Genomic DNA, 21,144 nt, shown 5'->3' on the forward strand with positions numbered 1-21,144 from the left:
TAAAGCTTTACTTTCGTATACGTTAATATAAATATATATACATGCGGCGGTAGCCTTAAGGAGGTGTAAGCACATGCTTAACTTACACGTGTGCGCTCTGGCACGCGGAACGCAAAGTGCTTCTCGCTAATGAACGCAAGAATCGGGAAGTAATCAACAACAAATATCTCAATATCGCGAGAGTAAACCATGTTGTTGTTATGATGTATACGTGCATTGTGCGTGGGGAGCGGTGGCGCAAGTGGTTAGCGCCGCTCCGACACACGACGCGGCTAACCAGGCCTCTCCTAGGTCCACTCAGCCTTATTAATGAGGAGCTGGCAAGGTGTGTAAACATGCCACCAATCCGCTCGTGTGCCGTGCTGGCCCTTCATTAGGCGATCGCTAACAGCGCTTTCCCCAACAGTCTGTTACAATAAGAACAGCATTTTCGCTTGAAAACGTTCTTATACTTTAATAGATTGCTTTATGTTTATAATACATCTTCCCAAAATGTGGGAGTCAAAAATAGTTACATTTTGATTTCCACGATACCAGCCGTGGCAGGGGCGGGGAGGGGGGGAATCGAACTCGAGTGGGGCCGGGTTCACAGCAGCAGTGAGCGGAGTCAATGGGGAGGGCCTCCACCCAGATGCGGATTGACAAGGGAGGGTGGCGGCGGTGGGCTGTGAATTAAAAAATGTACCGGGCTTGGGATTTAAACGCCTTTTTCAAAAGTCACATCTCTATCTTTGGTGGTTGGTCAGTGTCTTGAAGTCAAGCACTCGGAACACAAAGTTACCCCCCTCTCCCCCACCCCAAGTAATATCGGATACTTATAGAGGTATTATTCATCTTGAAGGCCGATGCCACCTTGAGTATGAAGCGATGTTGTTTATTGTTGTTATCGCCAGTGGGGTTTTTTTCGTTGTTATTCATTCTGGTCAAACCGTATCACAAGCAACCGCTTTCGTGCATTTTCCGCAGTGTCAAAAACAATCACCCAACATTTGAAAAGATGGGCCGATGCTGCAGCCACTGCTTGCTCCGTGTGTGAATTTTAAATCGGCGGCTCTTGGCATAACCAAAGTGGAATTAAATTATGCCTGTCATACATTACTTCGGCTTTTTTTTTACATCGTACGATATAAAAAAAAGCACGTGATTGATAGACAATAGCACGATCCGCCAAGCGCGATTAAGAGAGCAAATTGACGATTCACAACAGCGCAGTCCACAAACTCGCGCGGCACTCAGAACAACACCATCTTCGGATTGCGCGCGGCACCCAACTCCACATTTGCGTTCCCCCGAGTTTTGTTTTTTAGTGGGCCGTCTACGAATGGATCGCTCCGTGTGTGCGTTTTCAGATAATCGCACGCGATAAGTCTTTGCCGATGTGCATCGGTAATAACCCCCGGCGCCAAAGGAAACCAGATTGTGCTCCTTCCAAGCATCAGCTGTCAGCGGGCGCGTGTCACCACGACTCGTGCCAGGATTCCAGTTTTATCACCGCGGGTTGCTGTCTGTAACAATCTGTGGCAGTAACTCACAGAAGGGGAGCGGTGGGGGAAAAATTCCATCCATCCCACCCGCCGGCGATATGGAGGGGGCGCGTGATAGTGGCGCAGTAGTGGCACGTCGCGAGTCGCCGACTAAGTAAGCGATCGAGGATCTTGGGCACCCGAAGGCGTGCGTGGTGGGAATTTATAAATCGTCGATAAACAATCGCGCACCACGCTTTAACTAACGTACACTTTCTTCGCGATGAGAAATATCTCCGGAGGTGCACGGTTCATTTTGTTCGAGCGACTTTACCGATTGAGCTTCATCGCGGCAGCAGCAGCCGACGTAACAAGCGGTGTTTTGTTTTCCGCGATGGTCACCGCCCGCAGGCTAAAACCCCCCAAAAATCCCTGCTTAGCTTCCGAGATGTGGCGCATTCCGGCTGATTCGCCCCCCCCCCCCCACGGGCGTTGACGTGAATAATTAACAATGGGCCATTTCGGGATATGGGCCCTCATTGTGCGTGCCACCAAGGCGTTTAAGCTTTGAGCACAAAGAGGTCCCAAAACTAACCCTGCCTTTGTGCCCGCTGCTGCTGCTGTTGCCAGCGGTGAATGGTGAGATCCTGGCTTTATAAAAGGAGAGTAAAACTTTAACTTTAAATGCCATTGTTGTCGTTACCCCCCCCCTCTTCTCTCGATGAAACATTCGCAGAAGCTTCCTCCCCCCACCCCCGTCGCCACGAGTCCTCGCCACTGCTACCCAGATGGCAGTACTTGCTGTTAGAATTATGAGCCGCAGTAAGTGCTTACCTGTTTGGGCATCAGCGGTAGAGGAAATCCGTCGCATCAGTTGGCAACGTGGTGGGGGGGGGGGTTCCCGAAGTCTTTGATGATGATGAGGATAATGATGATGATGGGGGAGATCGGGATAAGGGAGGATTCTGAAGTTAAACAAAACCCAAATTGGTTCTTCCCTTTTTTCGATTTAAAGCTTTCGTGACTGCAGGGATTAATCTTCTTGGTTCTTTCGGTAAAGTCACGTAGAAGGGAAGTAATAAAATAATAAAAATAATTATATTATATATTATTTGATTATATTATATATTAAAATATTATTATTTTTTATGTTTTATTTTTATTATTTTATTACTTCCCTTCTACGTGACTTTACCGAAAGAACCAAGAAGATGGTTCTTCCCTTTTTGTCGAAATTCCCTTTCTTCACGGGTCGCGTTCTTCGGCACAGACGTTTTTCGCATTCCTTTAGACCGCGCGGGCATTTCATGTCCCGCTTCTCTCCGTTTTCTTCCGTGTCTTTGTGCGATGTCCCTTTCTTTGTGGTTCCTCCGTTTCAAAGAACGGATTCCGCAACTATGAATCGTCTCAAGCGAAACGCTCATCTCGAATCGGTCTCCCGCACGGCACGTCACGTGGGCACGAGTTAATGATATCGCAGCGAAACGAACGTTCATTAAATGTTTATGTCCATTGACGAGTGTGTGTGTAGCCACACACACGTATTCAACTCGACTTTCTTGAATTCAAACAGCTGACATTAATCCGAAGGGCAAAATGTGGCTGGATATCATGCGACCTCACGTGGCCGTAAATAAAATGGCTACGCAGCCTTTACGCAGCAATTATGTAAATAGATGCTTGTCTAACGCACAGTGGAGCCCTTCCTCGTCTCGCTGTGATTAGTACCAACAACGGGGCTGTTGCACGAGGCGGAGATGTGTGCGAGACGTGAGATCGGTGAGGCAGCGAGGAAGGAGTCCGTAACAGCCTCTGATGAGTAATGACTCTATACACACCCGTGATGTCTTTAACTACCCGCGCGGAAATGAGGGGATTACGGCGTATTAAGGGGTGGCCAACCGCGAATCTCTCTCTCTCTCTCTCGCTATGTGTGTCGAGGCCTCATCGTGACTGATCGCAATCACCACCCCGTGATTCATGGCATTCCCTCCACCCTCTTTGTTCAGCCAACTCTTTCGCGTTCACCTAATTATATCACTTAGCACGCACGGACTCAAAATAACTCCTATAACTCAACTTTAACAAAACATTTGTCATGTAAAATGTAGTTCAGGAATAGCGCTTCCGGTGTTAATCACGGTGGTGATTTTAGTTGTCCGCAGCAACACAAAGTTGCTAAAGTCTGGGGAAAATATGTACAAGGGCATTCATTAGCCGCTTTGAATTCCATCACGTTCAGTTTTTGTTGTTTGGCACACGAAAAAGCAACTGACGGAGGGCAGTTTTATAACCGAGTCACGATACGACTTGCACAGTGCTGTGTACAATGTGATACGGCAATTGATGGGATTTCATCTTTCAACGGCAGCCACAATAATTCTACAGAGGAACTCGATAACAATCCCAACAAAACTCATGGGAGGGAGCCCCCCCCCCACACCCACACTTCCCACGCCTGTAACCTATCTTAGCACCGATGATGTCTTTAAACGCGAGACGGACGGCTCGCCACTAAAGTTCATTTTTTTGCTCGAATTCGTGAACGCGGCGACGGCGAATCGCCTTCAACTCCTCTCTGGCTGCGTGGCGCATCCCCAACAACAAGTGCTCATTGTGATGTATCACTACTAATAAGTGCTATGTTGTTGGGGAATTGCAATGCAAGCATTCTCGACGACGACGCCGTCAACAAACGCACTCTCCGAGTTGACAAAGTAACGCGGCACTTGCCAGTTATGGTTCCGATCGCATTTTAAGGCTGTTGGGGCATTTGCATCATTTCTGTCGGCCGATTGGATATTTGTGCTGGTCGTGCATCACTGCGTTTGCAATTACAAGTATGAACATGTAAATTGAGTGTACATGTACAAATAAATTATATCCACTCTCATTTACTGTGTCGTAAATACATGTAATTAAAGAATGTTAATGAGCTGCGTGTGTGTGTGTGTGTGCGCCAATGTACTGCTGGTGTTGTGTTAAGAGAATGCGTTGCTTTGTAGAGTGTTCACGAACCTCGCACTGACCAGAGTGGCGAAGTATGGTCAAATAACCCCCGAAGGCATAGGGGAGGAGGCAGTCATCTAGCAGTGGATTGCCACGTGCTTAGAATGACATTTTAATCGGTGGGAGAAATTTCCAAAACATTGAATTTTATTCAACAGCAGGTACCCGAGAAGAGTGTGAACTGGGAGCCCGGCACGAGTCTGTGTGCACATGTCGACATGTACGAGCGTGCATGTAAAACGGGAATTATTATATTGACCTGCGCATGTAGCCTTGATTTTGGCTGCAAAATGAAACCGATTGAATGCAACGTCTATGTTTAATTAACAAAGTGAACGCACAGAGGAGGCCTCATTAATCTCTCGTTGTTGCCGCGGGAGACCTGGCTGGAATCCCACGTCCCGGAATTGAATCGCGCGTAATTGTCTAATCAAGCACGTTTCATGTTTAGTTTAACGCGTAGCCGGCTTTCGCCAGAAATATTATCCAGAATTAAAAAAAACCTGGGTTAGACCGCGTAAATGTCAACATGTTTTGTCTCGCGAAACCCACACTGTGGCTCCACAATCCACAATTGCCTAACCCCATCACCCCCCTTCCCTTGTCCCACCTTGGTCCCCCAGGGATTGTGATGTTTTAATTTTGAACATATCCGAGTTCATGGCTTCTTTCACTAGACGGACGGACATCGTGCAATGACGACACGAGTTGCGCTCCGACCAGGAGGTTGGGCGATACTCAGCGCATTGCAATTTTGCCCATGCAAAAAAAAGATGCAAGCTACGCGATTCGCACATTTACGTATATAAAAAAAAAACTTTCCATAAAATTGCAATCCCCTATTGTGTGTTCACGAAAAGCACGTACTGCACATAGATCATCAACACGCCATTGATGTTTGACTCCCCGCACCCCCATTTTCCACCCCAAGGCAATTACACGGTTTAAAACAAAAGGGCAGGGAGAGAGAAACGTGGAATCACTGCTGGGAAGTGTGGACACGTGCCTCATTATCTGCACTTTCCATCACAACTGCACAGAAGACCGAGGATGAATCGGCCCAAAAAATCTGTCCAACGCACCAGCGCTCTTAACAACAAAAAGATGTTTGACTGGTTCCACAAACCGTATTTCATTAATGTGGAAATTAACTGCAAAGATAAAACAGAAATATACCTGATGCATTTCGCTATATACTCCCGCTATCCCATTATAATGAATTATGATCATTGCACACAACGCTATCACATTTCAAATAAACGTATATTATTTATTTTTACAATCCTGACCGTCAATGTTGTTATTATCGTGAGGCTGTCACCACGGCGAATGCGTTCGATGCAACTGCACCTCGGAAGCCACGTACGACCACAACCACATCTAATAACTGCACTCGTATAACCTTTTATCACCAGCCAGGGGGCCCTATCCCACTCGTGGATGAAGGCTTTTCCAGATAACCACCAGCCCCTCACGCTCTCTACAACAATGCAACAATCCAAAATAAGGGAGACAAAAAACTGCCCCCCCCCCCCACACACACAATACTCCACAGTTCAACGCATCTATCGTACAGGCACTATACCAATTACAATCTTGTGTAATGCCGTCCAAATTGCTTCGGATACATGTCAGTGTCGGAAGTCACTTGAGAATCCTACGGCACATACATATTTTATATTTTATCGTGTTCCCCCTCCAGTAACCCAAGGCGCAACGTACCCTGCGCGTTTCCCCCTCCACGTCAATGTGGGCGCCGTGTGCCCAGCTACTCGAGCGAGCGTGCGGTCTCTAACTCTTGACATGCCAGAACACGAAATTGAATTGGCAGTTTCCTTGAAACACAGATCATTTAGGATGAGGAGGCGGGCAAGCCCTGGGCATTCATCACGGCCTCGTCAGCCCCCCCTTCCCCCATGCAAATACACACCTGTTAAGGTTTAAGGAATTGTTTATGGCTAAACAAATATTTATTGCATTTAGTACAGCCCCACGAGGTCGATTATGATCCGAATGCAGCATTCAAATCTGGCCCCGAAAATAATATTATAACGAGAAGATGAAAATACAGATATCTATGAAATAATCTCATGTTTTTATATGAAGTTTACCGTGAAGGCTGACCCGCAGGGAGTGAGTGTGCACAGCACCGGTTATTTCAAAATGACTTGAAAGAAGCGATAAGCTGGTTCATAATAAAACACTTTCAACAGCCAATGTGCACATTCCCCCGTGTCCATGTGTGTGTTTTAATTCCTTTCGTCTTAAAAATAAAGCTGGGATAAAATATATATTTTTACGACGGCGTTTTTCGACACTTTGAACGTCCATTCATTCATCCTCGTGTGTAACTGTTTAATTAATTATCAACACACTTTTCTTGTCCTCCGCACCCAACGGACACGACATTGGGCCCTTATTTGGCCACCGGGAAAAGCTTGTGGCCATCCTCTTGACAGCCCACTTATGAAATCCATGGTGCAAGATGTTACAAATTAATTTACTATTAGCACCTGCGATTATTGGAATTGAGGTTAAGTGTTTTTTTGAGTGGAGATTCAGAAGCGTTAAAATGCATGTGTACAAGGAATGCAGGATAATATGCGTGCCTGTGCATAAAATAATGCAATATGTTCGTTTAACATGTAGGCTTTATTATGCAACATAATATCTTCGCCCATCAAAGCCTGATTTAAAATATTCGGCCAATTCTCTTTTGTCTTATAGATACATCTTGTCGGTGGCGCAGGTGGATCGCACACTGCAATATGAGCCCACTGATCCGAGTTTGATTCTTGTCCTAGACTTAACGTCATTGTTGAGTGATATCAATACAAGTCCCGTCTCCCCGTCACCATCCAGCACTGGTGTGCGTGGTTATGTATGCCCAGGGAGGCCTTAATCCAATAACGGACTGACGCAGCTGTAAATGATTGTGAATTAAATCTCTGGGACTTTCCCCAGGTTCACTGCGGTGAGGACCTGATGCAGTGGATAAATGCAATCCCTGGGTAGAGGAAAGGACTCTGTACCGATTTTGGACTCTTAGCTCTAGGCCAAGACAATATTACCCTCGTGCGCCGAGCCAGCCTTAATAGGTGCTCGCCAACACTACTTGCCCATGTGTTCCACATGAGCAAACAAGAGATCCCATCGTTTACTCCATGCGTGTGTGCGTGCAAGCGCGTAGGTATGTGTGCTTGCAAATAAACGCACACGCGTGCGTGAACAACCGCCCACCCACGGACGCTCACACGTGCATTCGTGCGGACGCACACGCGTGCCGATTCTCACGGCTGTCCGTTGATCCACACACGAACGCGCTGATCCACACGCGCGCGCGCTTAACCGCTCATCCGCTGGCCGTGTCAGCGGTGGCCCCGCGGCGCCGTTTGCTGGGGGTCGAGGTGCCGCACACGGTGGTGCGGTGCATGACACGGAGCCCCACGGTGCTGGGTGGGGCCTGCGTGGAGGGGTGGGCCTCGTGGCCCAGCGCCAGGTTGTCGGAAATGATGAAGTCCCCCTCCTCCCACTGCGCAGGGTGAAGATAAAATGCGGTCACTTGAAGCAATACATCTCTTAATTTTATCCAAAGGCTGCTCACATTAATCCTGCCCACCCCCCCTCACCCCCTACCCACGCCTATGAAACCGCTCTGGGAGGACTTTCAGCAGCTGACTGACTGCTGCTGCTGCGAGGTCTACAAGATAACGACCCCAACTGTCGTTCGCCCGGCGAACGTCGCGCTGACGTCAGATTGCGCGATACGCACGGCCCCGTTGCGTGCGCAATTAATTTAGGCAAAGAGAAAAAAAAGCCCCATAAACACTTGGACATTTAAGGATTGTTGACTAAAAATAACACATTCATTTGAAGCCGTCGACTATGAATATCATTCCACATGTCAACTGATGGTTATTTCATGTTTCCTTAAAACACAATTAGGCAAACACTCAACTCGTCTTTAAATGAGATTATTTGGCAATCAAAATCATCAGATAAAAACATTGTAATGACACGAGGCCAGAGACAACTACACCATGAAGTATGCTATCTAGAGGACATCTTTAAACTAAAGTCTAATTGGCAATTTTGCTTACAAATACGCGAACTTCTATCATAACTGAGAACTCACAAAACCCGCCTGAAAGCATAGCACAGTGCCTTCATGTCTAAAGCTTTAAAATGTGCCGGCTATTCAACATCAACGCAGTGGGAATGTGCATTAGAAGAATTAGCCTGGAAGCCAAAACATTCATTCTGGGATGAAATCAAATACTTTGTCTGAACCTACGTGCACACAGCAATTCTAGACAGGGTATGGCTCCACATTTACATAATTACAGTGCTACGTGCCATCGGACGGCTTGAGATAGAAACACGACGTGCCGTCGAATGACACGAGCCACCGTGTGCCGCCGCCGCCGCGTCACTTTGTCACGGGCGTCGGAAAGTCAGCGCCAGAAACGATTCTAACCCCCTGGGTCAAATCTTGCATCGCAGTAAAGCGATTTCACTCTTTGCATCATAATTACCATTATCCGCACCCCCCCACCCGCCCGACTGCCCGCCCACACCCCCCCCAGCGGCTCCCACCACCCTTAGCAGACAATAAGTTTTTTTTACATTTCGTTCCAAATATTTATTTAATGAAACGACACAAAAGTAAGTAATTCCCGTTTGAATTTGGCAGCAGAAATAATTGAGTGATTAAAACATTTCAATTGTAAAATATTTACAATTAAAATATAATTTGGGTGCCACGGTGGCGAGATGTTAACAACCTCGCCTGGTATACAGGAGGTCGGGGGTTCGATCCCTTCCCTGATCCCTGCTGTATATTTGCAGTTTGCATGTTCTCTCCGTGGAAATGTAGATTTTTTTCTGGGTCCTCCAGTTTCTCCTTTCACATTATGAATGAAGATGCGTTTAGAGTATTTAGCGGCTATAAATCTCCACGTGATAAGCCACTTCGGTAAACAACTATAATGTGTGGCCAGGTCACTTCTCCAATAGAGCTATAGAGCTCAGTGGGCCTTATGTTGTAAAATTAAAAAAATTGTATAGTTTATTTCTTTATAGTTCTCCCACTGTACCTGGGCCAACATTATTCCTTGCTCTTCCCCTGCTGTATGTACGTATGTTGAACCTCTTTCGCACCATATGTAGCCAACCATGCTAATCGAAGTTGTGGGGGAAGGACATGTTGAACTTGTGCTTTTAGGTTTTTTTAATATATTTTTTGGTCTGTAAGTTAGTTAGGTACTGTATTTTTATGCTGTCTGTGCACTCCCATGTTAGTTCCGTACGTCCTTGTGCCGTTCGGTCTGCAATGTGTATTCTGTTTTTCACAATGGCCATCTTCATTGAACGTGTACATTTTATCCATCAGTGCATGAACGTAAAACCAGCAGATCGTCACCATAATGTGTGCGCGTAGTTTAACAACTGAAAAGAAACGCCGATTGTTGACAACCTCCTGGACGTCCTAGCAATTGAGATCTTCCAACTCGCGGTGTAATATGGGTACAAGGTTTTTTCATGCAAGCACCATTTGGGTCAACAATCGACTTTCATAAATTCATGAATATCACATCATGCAAGGCATCCTCATCTACCTTATAACCTAACAACAAACCAAATGAAAAATGGTTTCCTGCATTTATCCCCCTGCTTATGCTTCTGCCAATTGTAACGGGAATTCCATCTTACTGTGGCAGGGGGCAGGACAATCTAGTGACATCGTCCACTGTTGGTGCCTTACGAATGTTGACTCATATCACTGACTCTGGAGAAGCGGGAGACCAAGTTGGCCACGATCAGTATTCCAACAAACTAAACTAAACTCTGTTTTTTGTCGAGGTAAGAAGCGATCGAGCCACAAGCGATGGCTCAACAAAGTGGCTCATCACGTGGGCATTTATAGCAGCCAAATAACTCTAAAACGCATGTTTGCTTCTAAATGTGAAGGTAAAAATCGGAGGACCCGGAAAAAAATCCACGTGACCATTGGTAGACACCGCAAACTCTAAATATACAGCAGGTGTCAGGGTCGGGATCGAACCCACAACCTGCTGAATACCAGGCGAGGTAGTTAACATCTCCTAGCCACCGTCTTATTGTGAGTCTCACTGCGAGCCATATATTTTAACCATTGCACCATCTGGCCATAGCAATGGAATTGAAGTCTATAATGGGTATAGACTTAACTCACTATACATCACGACACAAGCCGCCTCCTTCGGGACAAAGCAACACAACAACTCGACAGCGAGAGATGTATGAAACCGCGGGCACGCAAGTACGCGACGGTGTGCGGGCTGCTGCTGCGTGACTGAATGTTTGTGTGTATGCTGAGTGCTACTACTGTGTGACTGAATGTTTGTGTGTATGCTGAGTGCTGCTGTGTGACTGAATGTTTGTGTGTATGCTGAGTGCTGCTGTGTGACTGAATGTTTGTGTGTATGCTGAGTGCTACTGCTGCTGTGTGACTGAATGTTTGTGTGTATGCTGAGTGCTGCTGCATGACTGAATGTTTGTGTGTATGCTGAGTGCTGCTGCTGCTGTGTGACTGAATGTTTGTGTGTATGCTGAGTGCTGCTGCTGCTGTGTGACTGAATGTTTGTGTGTATGCTGAGTGCTACTACTGTGTGACTGAATGTTTGTGTGTATGCTGAGTGCTACTGCTGCTGTGTGACTGAATGTTTGTGTGTATGCTGAGTGCTGCTGCATGACTGAATGTTTGTGTGTATGCTGAGTGCTGCTGCTGCTGTGTGACTGAATGTTTGTGTGTATGCTGAGTGCTGCTGCTGCTGTGTGACTGAATGTTTGTGTGTATGCTGAGTGCTACTACTGTGTGACTGAATGTTTGTGTGTATGCTGAGTGCTACTGCACGGCTGTGTCTTCAGAGCTGTCTGCCAGTGTGATTGTACAGCTGTATAGGCACACGAACATCTGGGATCGGTGGCGCAGTGGTTAGTGCACTGCACTAAGAACCCGGCGACCCAAGTTATATTCCCGCTCACGACCAATAACAGTTGGCGAATATTTGAACCAGTCCTGGGCCGCCTCAAGGTTGACTCAGCCTTAAATGAGTGACTGGTACGATGTGTATGAAACAGCAGTACTGGGAAGGCAAAGGAGCTGGGCGTGGTGCTGGCCACCCACCCCCTCGTGTGCCACGCGGGCCTTCATAGGTGCTCGCTAACAGCACTTGCCCCAACAGTCTGCTAAGGCTACACGGGGGATGTTAACAATTGTACAGCTGTGAAGCTGTGCACTTTTGTGTCTATAGTTGTTTGGCCATGTGGTCGAATGGCTGTGAATGTGTGTGTGTATGGCAGTACCACCGTGTGACTGTGCGGATGTACAGCTCTACAGCTGTGTGTGTACAGCTGTACAGCCATGTTTCTGTGTGTCTACAGCTGCAAGGCTGTGTGTCTGTATGGTGGTGTGTGGTGTGTGTCTGTACGGCCATGTGTCTGTACAGCTGTAGGGCCGTGTGTCCCGTGTGTCTGTGTGTCTGTACAGCTGTGTGTCTGTGTGTCTATACAGCTGTGTGTGTGTGTGTGTCTGTACAGCCATGTGTCTGTGTGTTTATACAGCTGTGTGTGTGTGTGTGTCTGTACAGCCATGTGTCTGTGTGTTTATACAGCTGTGTGTGTATGTGTCTGTACGGCTATGTGTCTGTGTGTCTATACAGCTGTACGGCTGTGTGCCTGTACAGCCATGTGTCTCTTTGTTTGTACAGCTGTGTGTGTGTGTGTCTGTACGGCCATGTGTCTCTGTGTCTATACAGCTGTGTGTGTCTATACAGCTGTGTGTGTGTGTGTCTGTACGGCCATGTGTCTGTGTGTCTATACAGCTGTACGGCTGTGTACCTGTACAGCCATGTGTCTCTTTGTTTGCACAGCTGTGTGTGTGTGTGTGTGTCTGTACGGCCATGTGTCTGTGTGTCTATACAGCTGTGTGTGTGTGTGTGTCTGTACAGCCATGTGTCTGTGTGTTTATACAGCTGTGTGTGTGTGTCTGTACGGCCATGTGTCTGTGTGTCTATACAGCTGTACGGCTGTGTGCCTGTACAACCATGTGTCTCTTTGTTTGTACAGCTGTGTGTGTGTGTGTGTCTGTATGGCCATGTGTCTGTGTGTCTATACAGCTGTGTGTGTGTGTGTCTGTACGGCCATGTGTCTGTGTGTCTATACAGCTGTGTGTGTGTGTGTCTGTACAGCCATGTGTCTCTTTGTTTGTACAGCTGTGTGTCTGTGTGTCTGTACGGCCAAGTGTCTCTGTGTCTATACAGCTGTGTGTGTGTGTGTCTGTACGGCCATGTGTCTGTGTGACTATACAGCTGTGTGTGTGTGTCTGTACGGCCATGTGTCTGTGTGACTATACAGCTGTGTGTGTGTGTCTGTACGGCCATGTGTCTGTGTGTCTATACAGCTGTGTGTGTGTGTCTGTACGGCCATGTGTCTGTGTGACTATACAGCTGTGTGTGTGTGTGTCTGTACGGCCATGTGTCTGTGTGACTATACAGCTGTGTGTGTGTGTCTGTACGGCCATGTGTCTGTGTGACTATACAGCTGTGTGTGTGTGTCTGTACGGCCATGTGTCTGTGTGTCTATACAGCTGTACGGCTGTGTGTGTGTGTCTGTCCAGCTGTTGAGCCGTGCGGGACGCACCTCGTGCTCGTACTGGATGGAGGCCCCGTCCCGCGTGAACTCGTGCTCGATCTCGCGCAGCAGCGCGCCCGTCTCCCCGGGCTGGGTGGTGCGAGCTCGCGGCGCGTCCTCCGCGTCCCACACAAACTCCTCCGTCATGCCCAGGTGGAAGCACAGCGTCTGCTCGCGCCGGCGTCACGGAGCACAGGGGTGATCGAGGTCGCGGCTGGAGAGGAAAGGCTCGTCCAGATGGCGTTGTCGCCACCATCGGCACGGACTGCAACTTTCCTCGTGGTCATTAATGAATCGATGAAATATGATTTCCACGTTCCCGAATATTTCAGAATTAAAATCTTTACTTATCCTGGAGAAATCCGATGAACTATGAAGCTCTTTTTCACAGATGTCTACTAGGGGCGGGTCAGAAAGTTACAACAACAAGCAATTTCATGCATGATAACTGACGATGTATTATTCATACAAAAGCAAACGCCGGCAATATGCTCAGGGCTGCATGAAGGTTAACGGAGTGAATGAATTGCAAGCGGCAAAATGTGAAAAAAATATCGTGACAGTTTATTGAATTATTGAATTTGCCTGCACAGCGAATCATTACTGGCTAAATTACTGTCATCATTACGGCCATAATCATCATGAAACTGGGAATATTTAATCATCATTATCGCTGCTTACATTATAATGATCACCATCATTACTGTCATCTTTATGAGCATGATTATGATAATAATTTCAACAATAACATTCGTAATGAATGACATGTGGTATTCGTGTTATTCTTAAAGAGCAGACGATCACAGACGAAGGTGCTGTGTGTTTTACCGATGGGTACGGTCTGCCCGTAAGGAGCATGCCAATGATGTTTCAAATTTGTACAGCGACACCAGCACACAATGTCCGACTAATTTTTTGTTTTAATGTCAGGGGATCTTTAACGTGCACTGTGAAGCACACGGCGCAGACTAATTTATCATGCCTGCACTATTAACCAGGATGGCCTGCCGGATTCGCACCACGAACCTATTATACATCAAGCGGTGAATGCGCTACCACCGGGCCATGTCACCATTCCGAAGTATGCATTGTTTTGGATAATAAATTAACAAATCTCAATGCAGACATGCCGGTCCTCCCAGTAAGCACTACGGTGGCTAGGAGATGTCAACTACCTCGCCTGGTATACAGGAAGGTTGTGGGTTCGATCTCAACCCTGACACCTGTATATTTGGAGTCTGCGTGTGTCTCTCTCTCCCCATGGTCGTGTGGATTTTCCTCTGGGTCCTCCGGTTTTTCCCTCCACATTTAGAAACACGCGTTTCGCATATTTGGCTGCTACAAATTTCCACGTGATAAGCCACTTCGTTTAGATATCATTTATGGCCAGGTCGCTTCTAAAAAAAGCGCTAGATAGCTCAGTGGGCCTTACCTGGTAAAATACAAATAAAATAGAAAAAAATTACAGAACTCACATCCTCCTACTGCAATTCCCTCCTCGCAGTCTCATAAGTTATTGCACAACTCAAGACTTTGAAGCGTTTCAGGTGGCTACGTCAGCACTCAAACCTCTTGCTACGAGCCCCGAGCATGAAGCCAGGAGGCTGCGGCTCAACTCTGTGTCAAGAGGTCACGTGATCAACACACCCCGTCGCCCCCTTTTGCCAAACTCGGCAATGCCGTTTTACACTCAAAGAGGTGCACACACAGAGAGAGAGAGTGCGAGGTCACGCGGACTCACGGTCCTCACAACTCAGACCCGTTTACCATCTGAGTCTTAATGCAGAGGGGTAATGAGAACACTCCGTAACCAATTAAAAGTGCAGTCTTATTGTGTGCCCAGATCCAGAAAATAAATAACTCAGGGTGAGTGGGACCACACACCCAGCTGATCGCTGGCTTCGCACTCTCCGTTCTCTCTCTGAGCAACACGAACATCACGAGTGGCGCCAGACACAAAATGTCATGACTTTTGTTTACAATGGATGTAAGATCAATATTTAAGTAGGCTTATTTTCTAAAGCCTAACCCAAAGGCAGCATATAAAAGTTAAACAACAAAACTGATCATACAAACAATATGACAAAGTGTAAAGTCAAGGTAAAGCTCTTCAATTATCTTCGGCAGTGTTCAGCTGTGCTGGAATTTTCAAAGCCAAACAGTGAACACGCCAAGTTACTCCAAAGGGGACTCGGTCTAAATTTCATCTGCAATGATTCGCCCTCTGCAATTTAATGCATGATTTCTTATTTGTTGTGCCCAGTTTTCATAGTCTCATTTGCTCAATGTATCCATGGACACCATTTGCAAACATCATAAATAAATATATATTCCCGCACACAAGATGCGATGCAAATGAACAAATCACACAGGCATATCACGTAGAATGTGGATTATCTCATCAGATCTCAAAAGCTAGGGACAGGCTTGACTCCGGTAGGTGATTTGAAGTTTAGCCATCGAGCATAACAACCGTTATAGGCTGCGAGGCTATGTTGTCAGCGGAAGGCAGAGGTGAAAACACTTAATTGTTGTAATGTACGCCTTCGTCAACCGGCAGTGATCAGTGTGGCGTAGCATAATAAAGCAATCCCAACAACCCGCATGGCATGGGGAGGCCCTCATCCAGCAGTGGATTGACAAAACGGGCTGTTCATGTACATCCAACTGACTGGATGCATGACTTGCATCACGAGTGTCTAACTTTAATCGAATCGATCTGTCGTTGATATAACCTAACCCAGTGGTGCTCATTTCACGAACCAAACGAAGGTGGCTATGCTACTGATCACGATATTGAGCGTCATTTTTTTTCTTGTTTACTTGCAACTTTTTACCTGGTGGCGCACCACGGCAAGGGGAGCAGAGTCAATGATACAATGCATGGACCAAGAGAAAGTGATGAGAATGGGGAGGGAGATGAGAAACAATGTGAAATAAGAGGAAAAGAATGGAAAAAAATGGAAAAACGTGAGCTCAGGGGTCAGGAGGATATATAGCAAGAGGCTGAAGAAGGGCCTCAATGTTGAATGGCAGGGAGTGGGGCGCCATGGTGGCGAGACGTTAACTACCTCGCCTGGCATACAGGAGGTCGTGGGTTCCATCGCAACCCTGACTCCTGTATATTTCAAGTTTGCCTGTTCTCCCCGTGGTCACGTGGATTTTTCTCCGGGTCCTCCAGTTTTTCTCTCCACATTTATTAACATGCATTTAGAGTATTCGGCTGCAATACATTTCCACATAAGCCACTTCATACTGTTTTGGTCTTTCGGTAAAGTCACGGAGATATAAAAATAATAAAATAAAATCACGACGTTTCGACCGCATCAAAAGCAATCGTCTTCAGGTGAAAATATAGAGCAGGCGGACTGCTGAGGCAGGAAGACATGTAGCGAGAGAGCTACTGCAGCCAAAGGTTATATAGGTTTGAGATGGGCACAATCCAAGGGTAAGTGGGCGGTGCCAGAGATGGAATTTGCAAGTAAATGTAAGATCGCAGAGCTAGGCATACCTCGGCTAATCATGTCTGCATTAACCACAATACTTGTGGTCAGAATGCAAACAAAAATAAAGGTTTAAGTCAAGATATAAGCCACTTCGTTGAGCTATCATTTGTGGCCAGGTCGCTTCTGAAAAAGAGCTACATAGCTCAGTGGGCCTTACCTGCTATAATAAACTAAAGCAAATATTCAGAGTGGGGGTGGGCACACAGAAGTCACGTGATATATGGGAGGCTTGAGCTGATTGAGATATATAGCCGGGTGGGGGCTTTTGTGTGTGGGTGGCATGAGTGTGGGATGTGTGTGTGTTGAGTGTGTGTGCACGGGGTGCAAGTGGCTTATAATGGCAGGGTGTGACATGTGTGTGTGTGGCATGCAGAGGTGTAGAATGGATGTCGTGCGCGTGAGTGCAAGCGATACTCGAGTGGATAATGCACTGTCCCACGAACCCAAGTGACCTTAGTTCGATTCCAGTTCGCAGCCAACAATGGTGATGAGTGTGCTTGTAAACAGCACTTGCTCCAACAGTCTATTAAAGGCGATACTGGGAGATTTTTGTCTTTGCGCAAGCGGTTTGTACCCACTGTCACGCGACGGGGTGTGGCGTGTGTGTGTGTGAGAGAGAGAGAGAGCGGCTCATACCGGCAGGCCAATGGAGGGGTGTGTGATGTGTGTGTGTGAGCGGGGGGAGGGGTGAGCGGTGTTGTAGGGGTGAGCGCGCTGCGCTACGAATCTGGCCACCCGGGTTCGATGCGCGCTCATGGCCAACACCCAGTGACGATTTTCTGAACCGGTCTTAGGCCTCCCCTAGGTCGACTCAGCCTCAAATGAGTACCTGGCGCGATGTGTAAACATCGCCACAAGGGAGACAAAGGCGGATGGGTGTGGTGCTGGCCACCCACCCCCTCGTGTGCCGTGCTGGCCTTCATAGGTGCTCGCTAACAGCACTTGCCCCAGAAGTCTGTTAAGGCTATACGGGGGAACTTTGTCCTTGTTTGCGTGTGTAGGTCCAGCATGGGAGAGGGCAGATCATACCGGCAAACCCATGGCTGGGTGCGGGATGTGTGTGTGTGAGCGTGTATGTGAAAAAGCGGCTCGTACCGGCAGGCCCGTGGCGGGGTGCGGATAAATCAGGGGGTGGATCACCCGGTTTCGCCGGTCGCTCACCATCCAGAGCCTCTCCCAGCGCGCGCGTTTCTCCGGCTCCAGCCGCTCGATCAGATCAGTCAGCGGGGCAAACACTGCGCAGGGATTAGCGACGCACCGTCACACACGTCGCCGCACCGCCACGCACCGCCCGGGCAAAAATTAACCGGGGGTCACGGCCCGGTCCGCCGCGGGAGGTCAGAAGTTGTGCCCGCCGGGGAGCAGCCGGTCGAGATTCGCGTCGCGCTGGCGGCATGGAGGCACCGCGCTGTGTTAATGCAGCACAGCTCAATTAAACCACAATCCTTAATACATACGCTGGCGCGAGCCTGCGATGCAGTGCCTCGCTCGAAGGCCACATGCAGATTTGTAAACTCACAGAACAACGAGGTTCCAAGGCAGGTCGGCCGAAGGTGGCAGGAAATGAACTACAACTCAACACATTTGCATTTTATTTGATCAGGCCCACTGAGCTACATAGATCTTTTACAGAAGAGCACTGGCCACAAATATTCGCTCAACGAAGTGGCTTATCACGTGGAAATTTATAGCAGCCAAATACTCTAAAACGCATGTTTTTAAATGTGGAGGGAAAATCAGAGAACCCGGAGAAAAATCTATGCGACCACGAGGAAAGAGACATGGAAACTCCAAATATACAGCAGGCATCAGGGTCAGGATAGAACCCACGACCTCCTGTATACCTGGCGAGTTAGAGAACATCTCACCACCATGGTGCCCAAACGGATTCACTAACCCATATGTGCGGACCATTGAGTGTTGTTACCTCGTATGTGTGATAGGCTTCCTTGGGGTTAATCCTGTTTTCCGTCTCTACATGCTAAATTATTTGTTTGAAACGAATTTGTGAAACACTGCAATGAATGCCTTCCCGAAAGGGTCTCGAGACTCAGTGAAACTTTCTGGGTAAATAGGTCAAAAAAGTGATGATGTTCACTACTTGCAAACTTCTGGGTGAAAACAAATGTAGGCATAGCAGCATTACAGGAAGACCCCAATAGCAGACTGCCATCCCAGTCATCACGAAAAATGGTTATAGCAATACGCACATCACGGGGCAACGTTCGCGACGAAGGTGGCGAGCGTTGGTTGAACTATGAGTGCCTTACGTGCATGGCAGCCTCACCACAATCGCTGGCCGAAATAAAAATGAAAAGCATGGTCAATTTAAAATCGAGCCGATGAAGATTCACGCGGATGGGGTGGAATGAGCATTAATGAGACGTGACAGCGGACGAAAGTTGACATGGAGAGAGCGCAGTGAAAGCAAAATTAATTGAAAGCAATTTTTTTGGTGACAGGCCTGTCCCTTTTGGCAACAAGGTGGAATTTGTTTTATTTATAATCACTCACAAGACGAAAAGTGCCCTTCGTCGCGAAACTTGGAGAAAGTAATGCCTCCTCGAATTAAATACAAAGTCGCTCACGAATTAAACATTTCAGCATACATGTCGGAGGTAAGATTAAAAACCTAATAGATAGTGAGGGCTAAAATTCTGAAGAAAAAAAAATAACAGTACATGTTAATATAAAACAATATATAACACCCCACGTTTGGCTGCTCGGGGTGTGGAGTTGCCATCTCAAGCCGATTCAAGACAACATCGCCTCCTTCTGTCTTCGATTAGTACTGCGGCTTGGAATTACATTCCAAACTTTTCTTCATCACCTTATTATCGTGTGCTGCCACCAGTACCGCCCTGTGTTTATCCAGTATCGGCCACGTGCCCACGCTGATATGGGCCGGTCTGTAGCGCTGGAAAGATCCAACGCAGTGCACAGCTCCTGGAGAAGCCGATAAGACCGAGATATGTCCCACGGTCTGCGTCTCACTCACAGTCACGTCTGACTGTCGCTCAAGTAGCCCCAATTCCTACGCATGTTGACTTATGACACTGCCAGCTCCCAATTTCAAGCGACTGTGTGAGTGAATGGTGAACGTGAGTAAATGGAGGTGTGAATGAGTCAGTGAGTGGGGAGTGGTAGTAGAGTGGTTAGCACGCTGCGCTACGAACCCGGCAACCCGGGTTCGATTCCTGCTCACAGTCAACACCAGTGAAGATTATCTGAACTGGTACTGGGTCTCCCCTAGGTTGACTCAGCCTCAAATGAGAACCTGGTATGGTGTGTAAACATCGCCACTAGGGAGATAAAGGTGGCCAGGTGTGGTACTGGCCACCCACCCCCTCGTGTGCCGTGCCGGCCTTCATAGGTGTTCGCTAACAGCACTTGCCCCAAGAGTCTGTGAAGGCTACACGGGGGATCTGTGAGCAGGTGAGCAGGTGAGTGAGTGTTGTGAGTAAATGGGTGTATGAATGAATGGGTTAGTGGATGAGTGATTATTTAGATTCTTTGACTGCTATAAATTTCCAAGTGATAAGCCACTTTGTTGAGCTATCATGTGGCCAGGTCGCTTCTGAAAAATAAGCTCATTTGGTCAGTGGGCTTTACCTGGTAAAATAAACAATAGCTTATTTTTACTTTAATAATGTTTTGTGATTCGTTTACTTTTGCTATACTTTGCACTTCTATGGTGTTTTTGTAATTGCTTGTTGTTGTAACTCTCTGTGAAGAAGAGCTTTATAGCTCATCGGATTCCTCCAGTATAAATATTCCGATTCTGAGTGGGTCTGAGTGTAAAAATGGGTGAGTGAGTGTGTATGTGTGGTATTGAGTGTGCGAGTTGATGAGTGAGTAGGTGAGTTGTTAGGCTAGCCCCATTTCTGCATGTCGACTTGTGAGCAGCTGACTCCCGTTTAAAGGTGAAGAACACAATATCTCCATGCACTGATTTGGTGAATATGGAATTAATTCAAAGTTGTTTTTTGCCTTGGGCCAAGTAATGATCTGGCAAATTAAACTGTCACGTGTAGCAGCGATTTACCCGCAAATTATTGTGTCAGCTCAATGGTAAGGTTGAAGAACAAATCTAACAAAAACTTTCGCCATTAGATACTAATTTGGGTTCTGAGAATTGTGAGCATTATTCTTCGACTTACCAGCAAGCTGAAGCTATAATAATTGGTGCTTTAAACGCTTGTACACGTGACAATTTAATTTGTTTTGTGATGTCGAGTGGAGGGTCTTAACGACACAAATTTGGGCAGATCATTACGTGGCCTAACCCAACAATCAATATGAATCCATACTGAGAACCTCTTCAAGCTGTGCGGGACGTAGGGGTTATTTGACCGTACCTGACCATAATGGTCAGTGTGGGTTGGTGAAGGCTGCGGCGCATGTGACAGCAAAGAAGAACAGTACAACAAAGAAGAACAGTACAACAAAGAAGAACAGTACAACAAAGCATTTAGCTGCACTGCTCTTTGCTA

At 47.2% G+C, this 21,144-nt stretch overlaps 1 protein-coding gene across 3 annotated transcripts in view; it reads right to left on the bottom strand.

Moving 5' to 3' along the window:
- Positions 1-3,572: 3,572 nt before the first annotated feature.
- Positions 3,573-21,144, bottom strand: part of LOC144934232 (3-((Z)-2-isocyanoethenyl)-1H-indole synthase-like) — a 28,456-nt gene continuing 10,884 nt past the window's right edge. For all 3 annotated transcript variants that reach the window (XM_078859853.1, XM_078859852.1, XM_078859854.1), the window contains exons 4-6: positions 17,747-17,886; positions 13,155-13,313; positions 3,573-8,004 (exon numbers count right to left, since the gene is read on the bottom strand). In XM_078859853.1, coding sequence (XP_078715979.1) covers positions 7,825-8,004; positions 13,155-13,313; positions 17,747-17,886 — 479 coding nt within the window. In that variant the 3' untranslated portion in view covers positions 3,573-7,824. The remainder of the gene's footprint in view (positions 8,005-13,154; positions 13,314-17,746; positions 17,887-21,144) is intronic.

The sequence above is a fragment of the Lampetra fluviatilis genome, chromosome 9 (genome assembly GCF_964198595.1).
Source record: "Lampetra fluviatilis chromosome 9, kcLamFluv1.1, whole genome shotgun sequence".
Lineage (NCBI taxonomy): Eukaryota > Metazoa > Chordata > Hyperoartia > Petromyzontiformes > Petromyzontidae > Lampetra > Lampetra fluviatilis.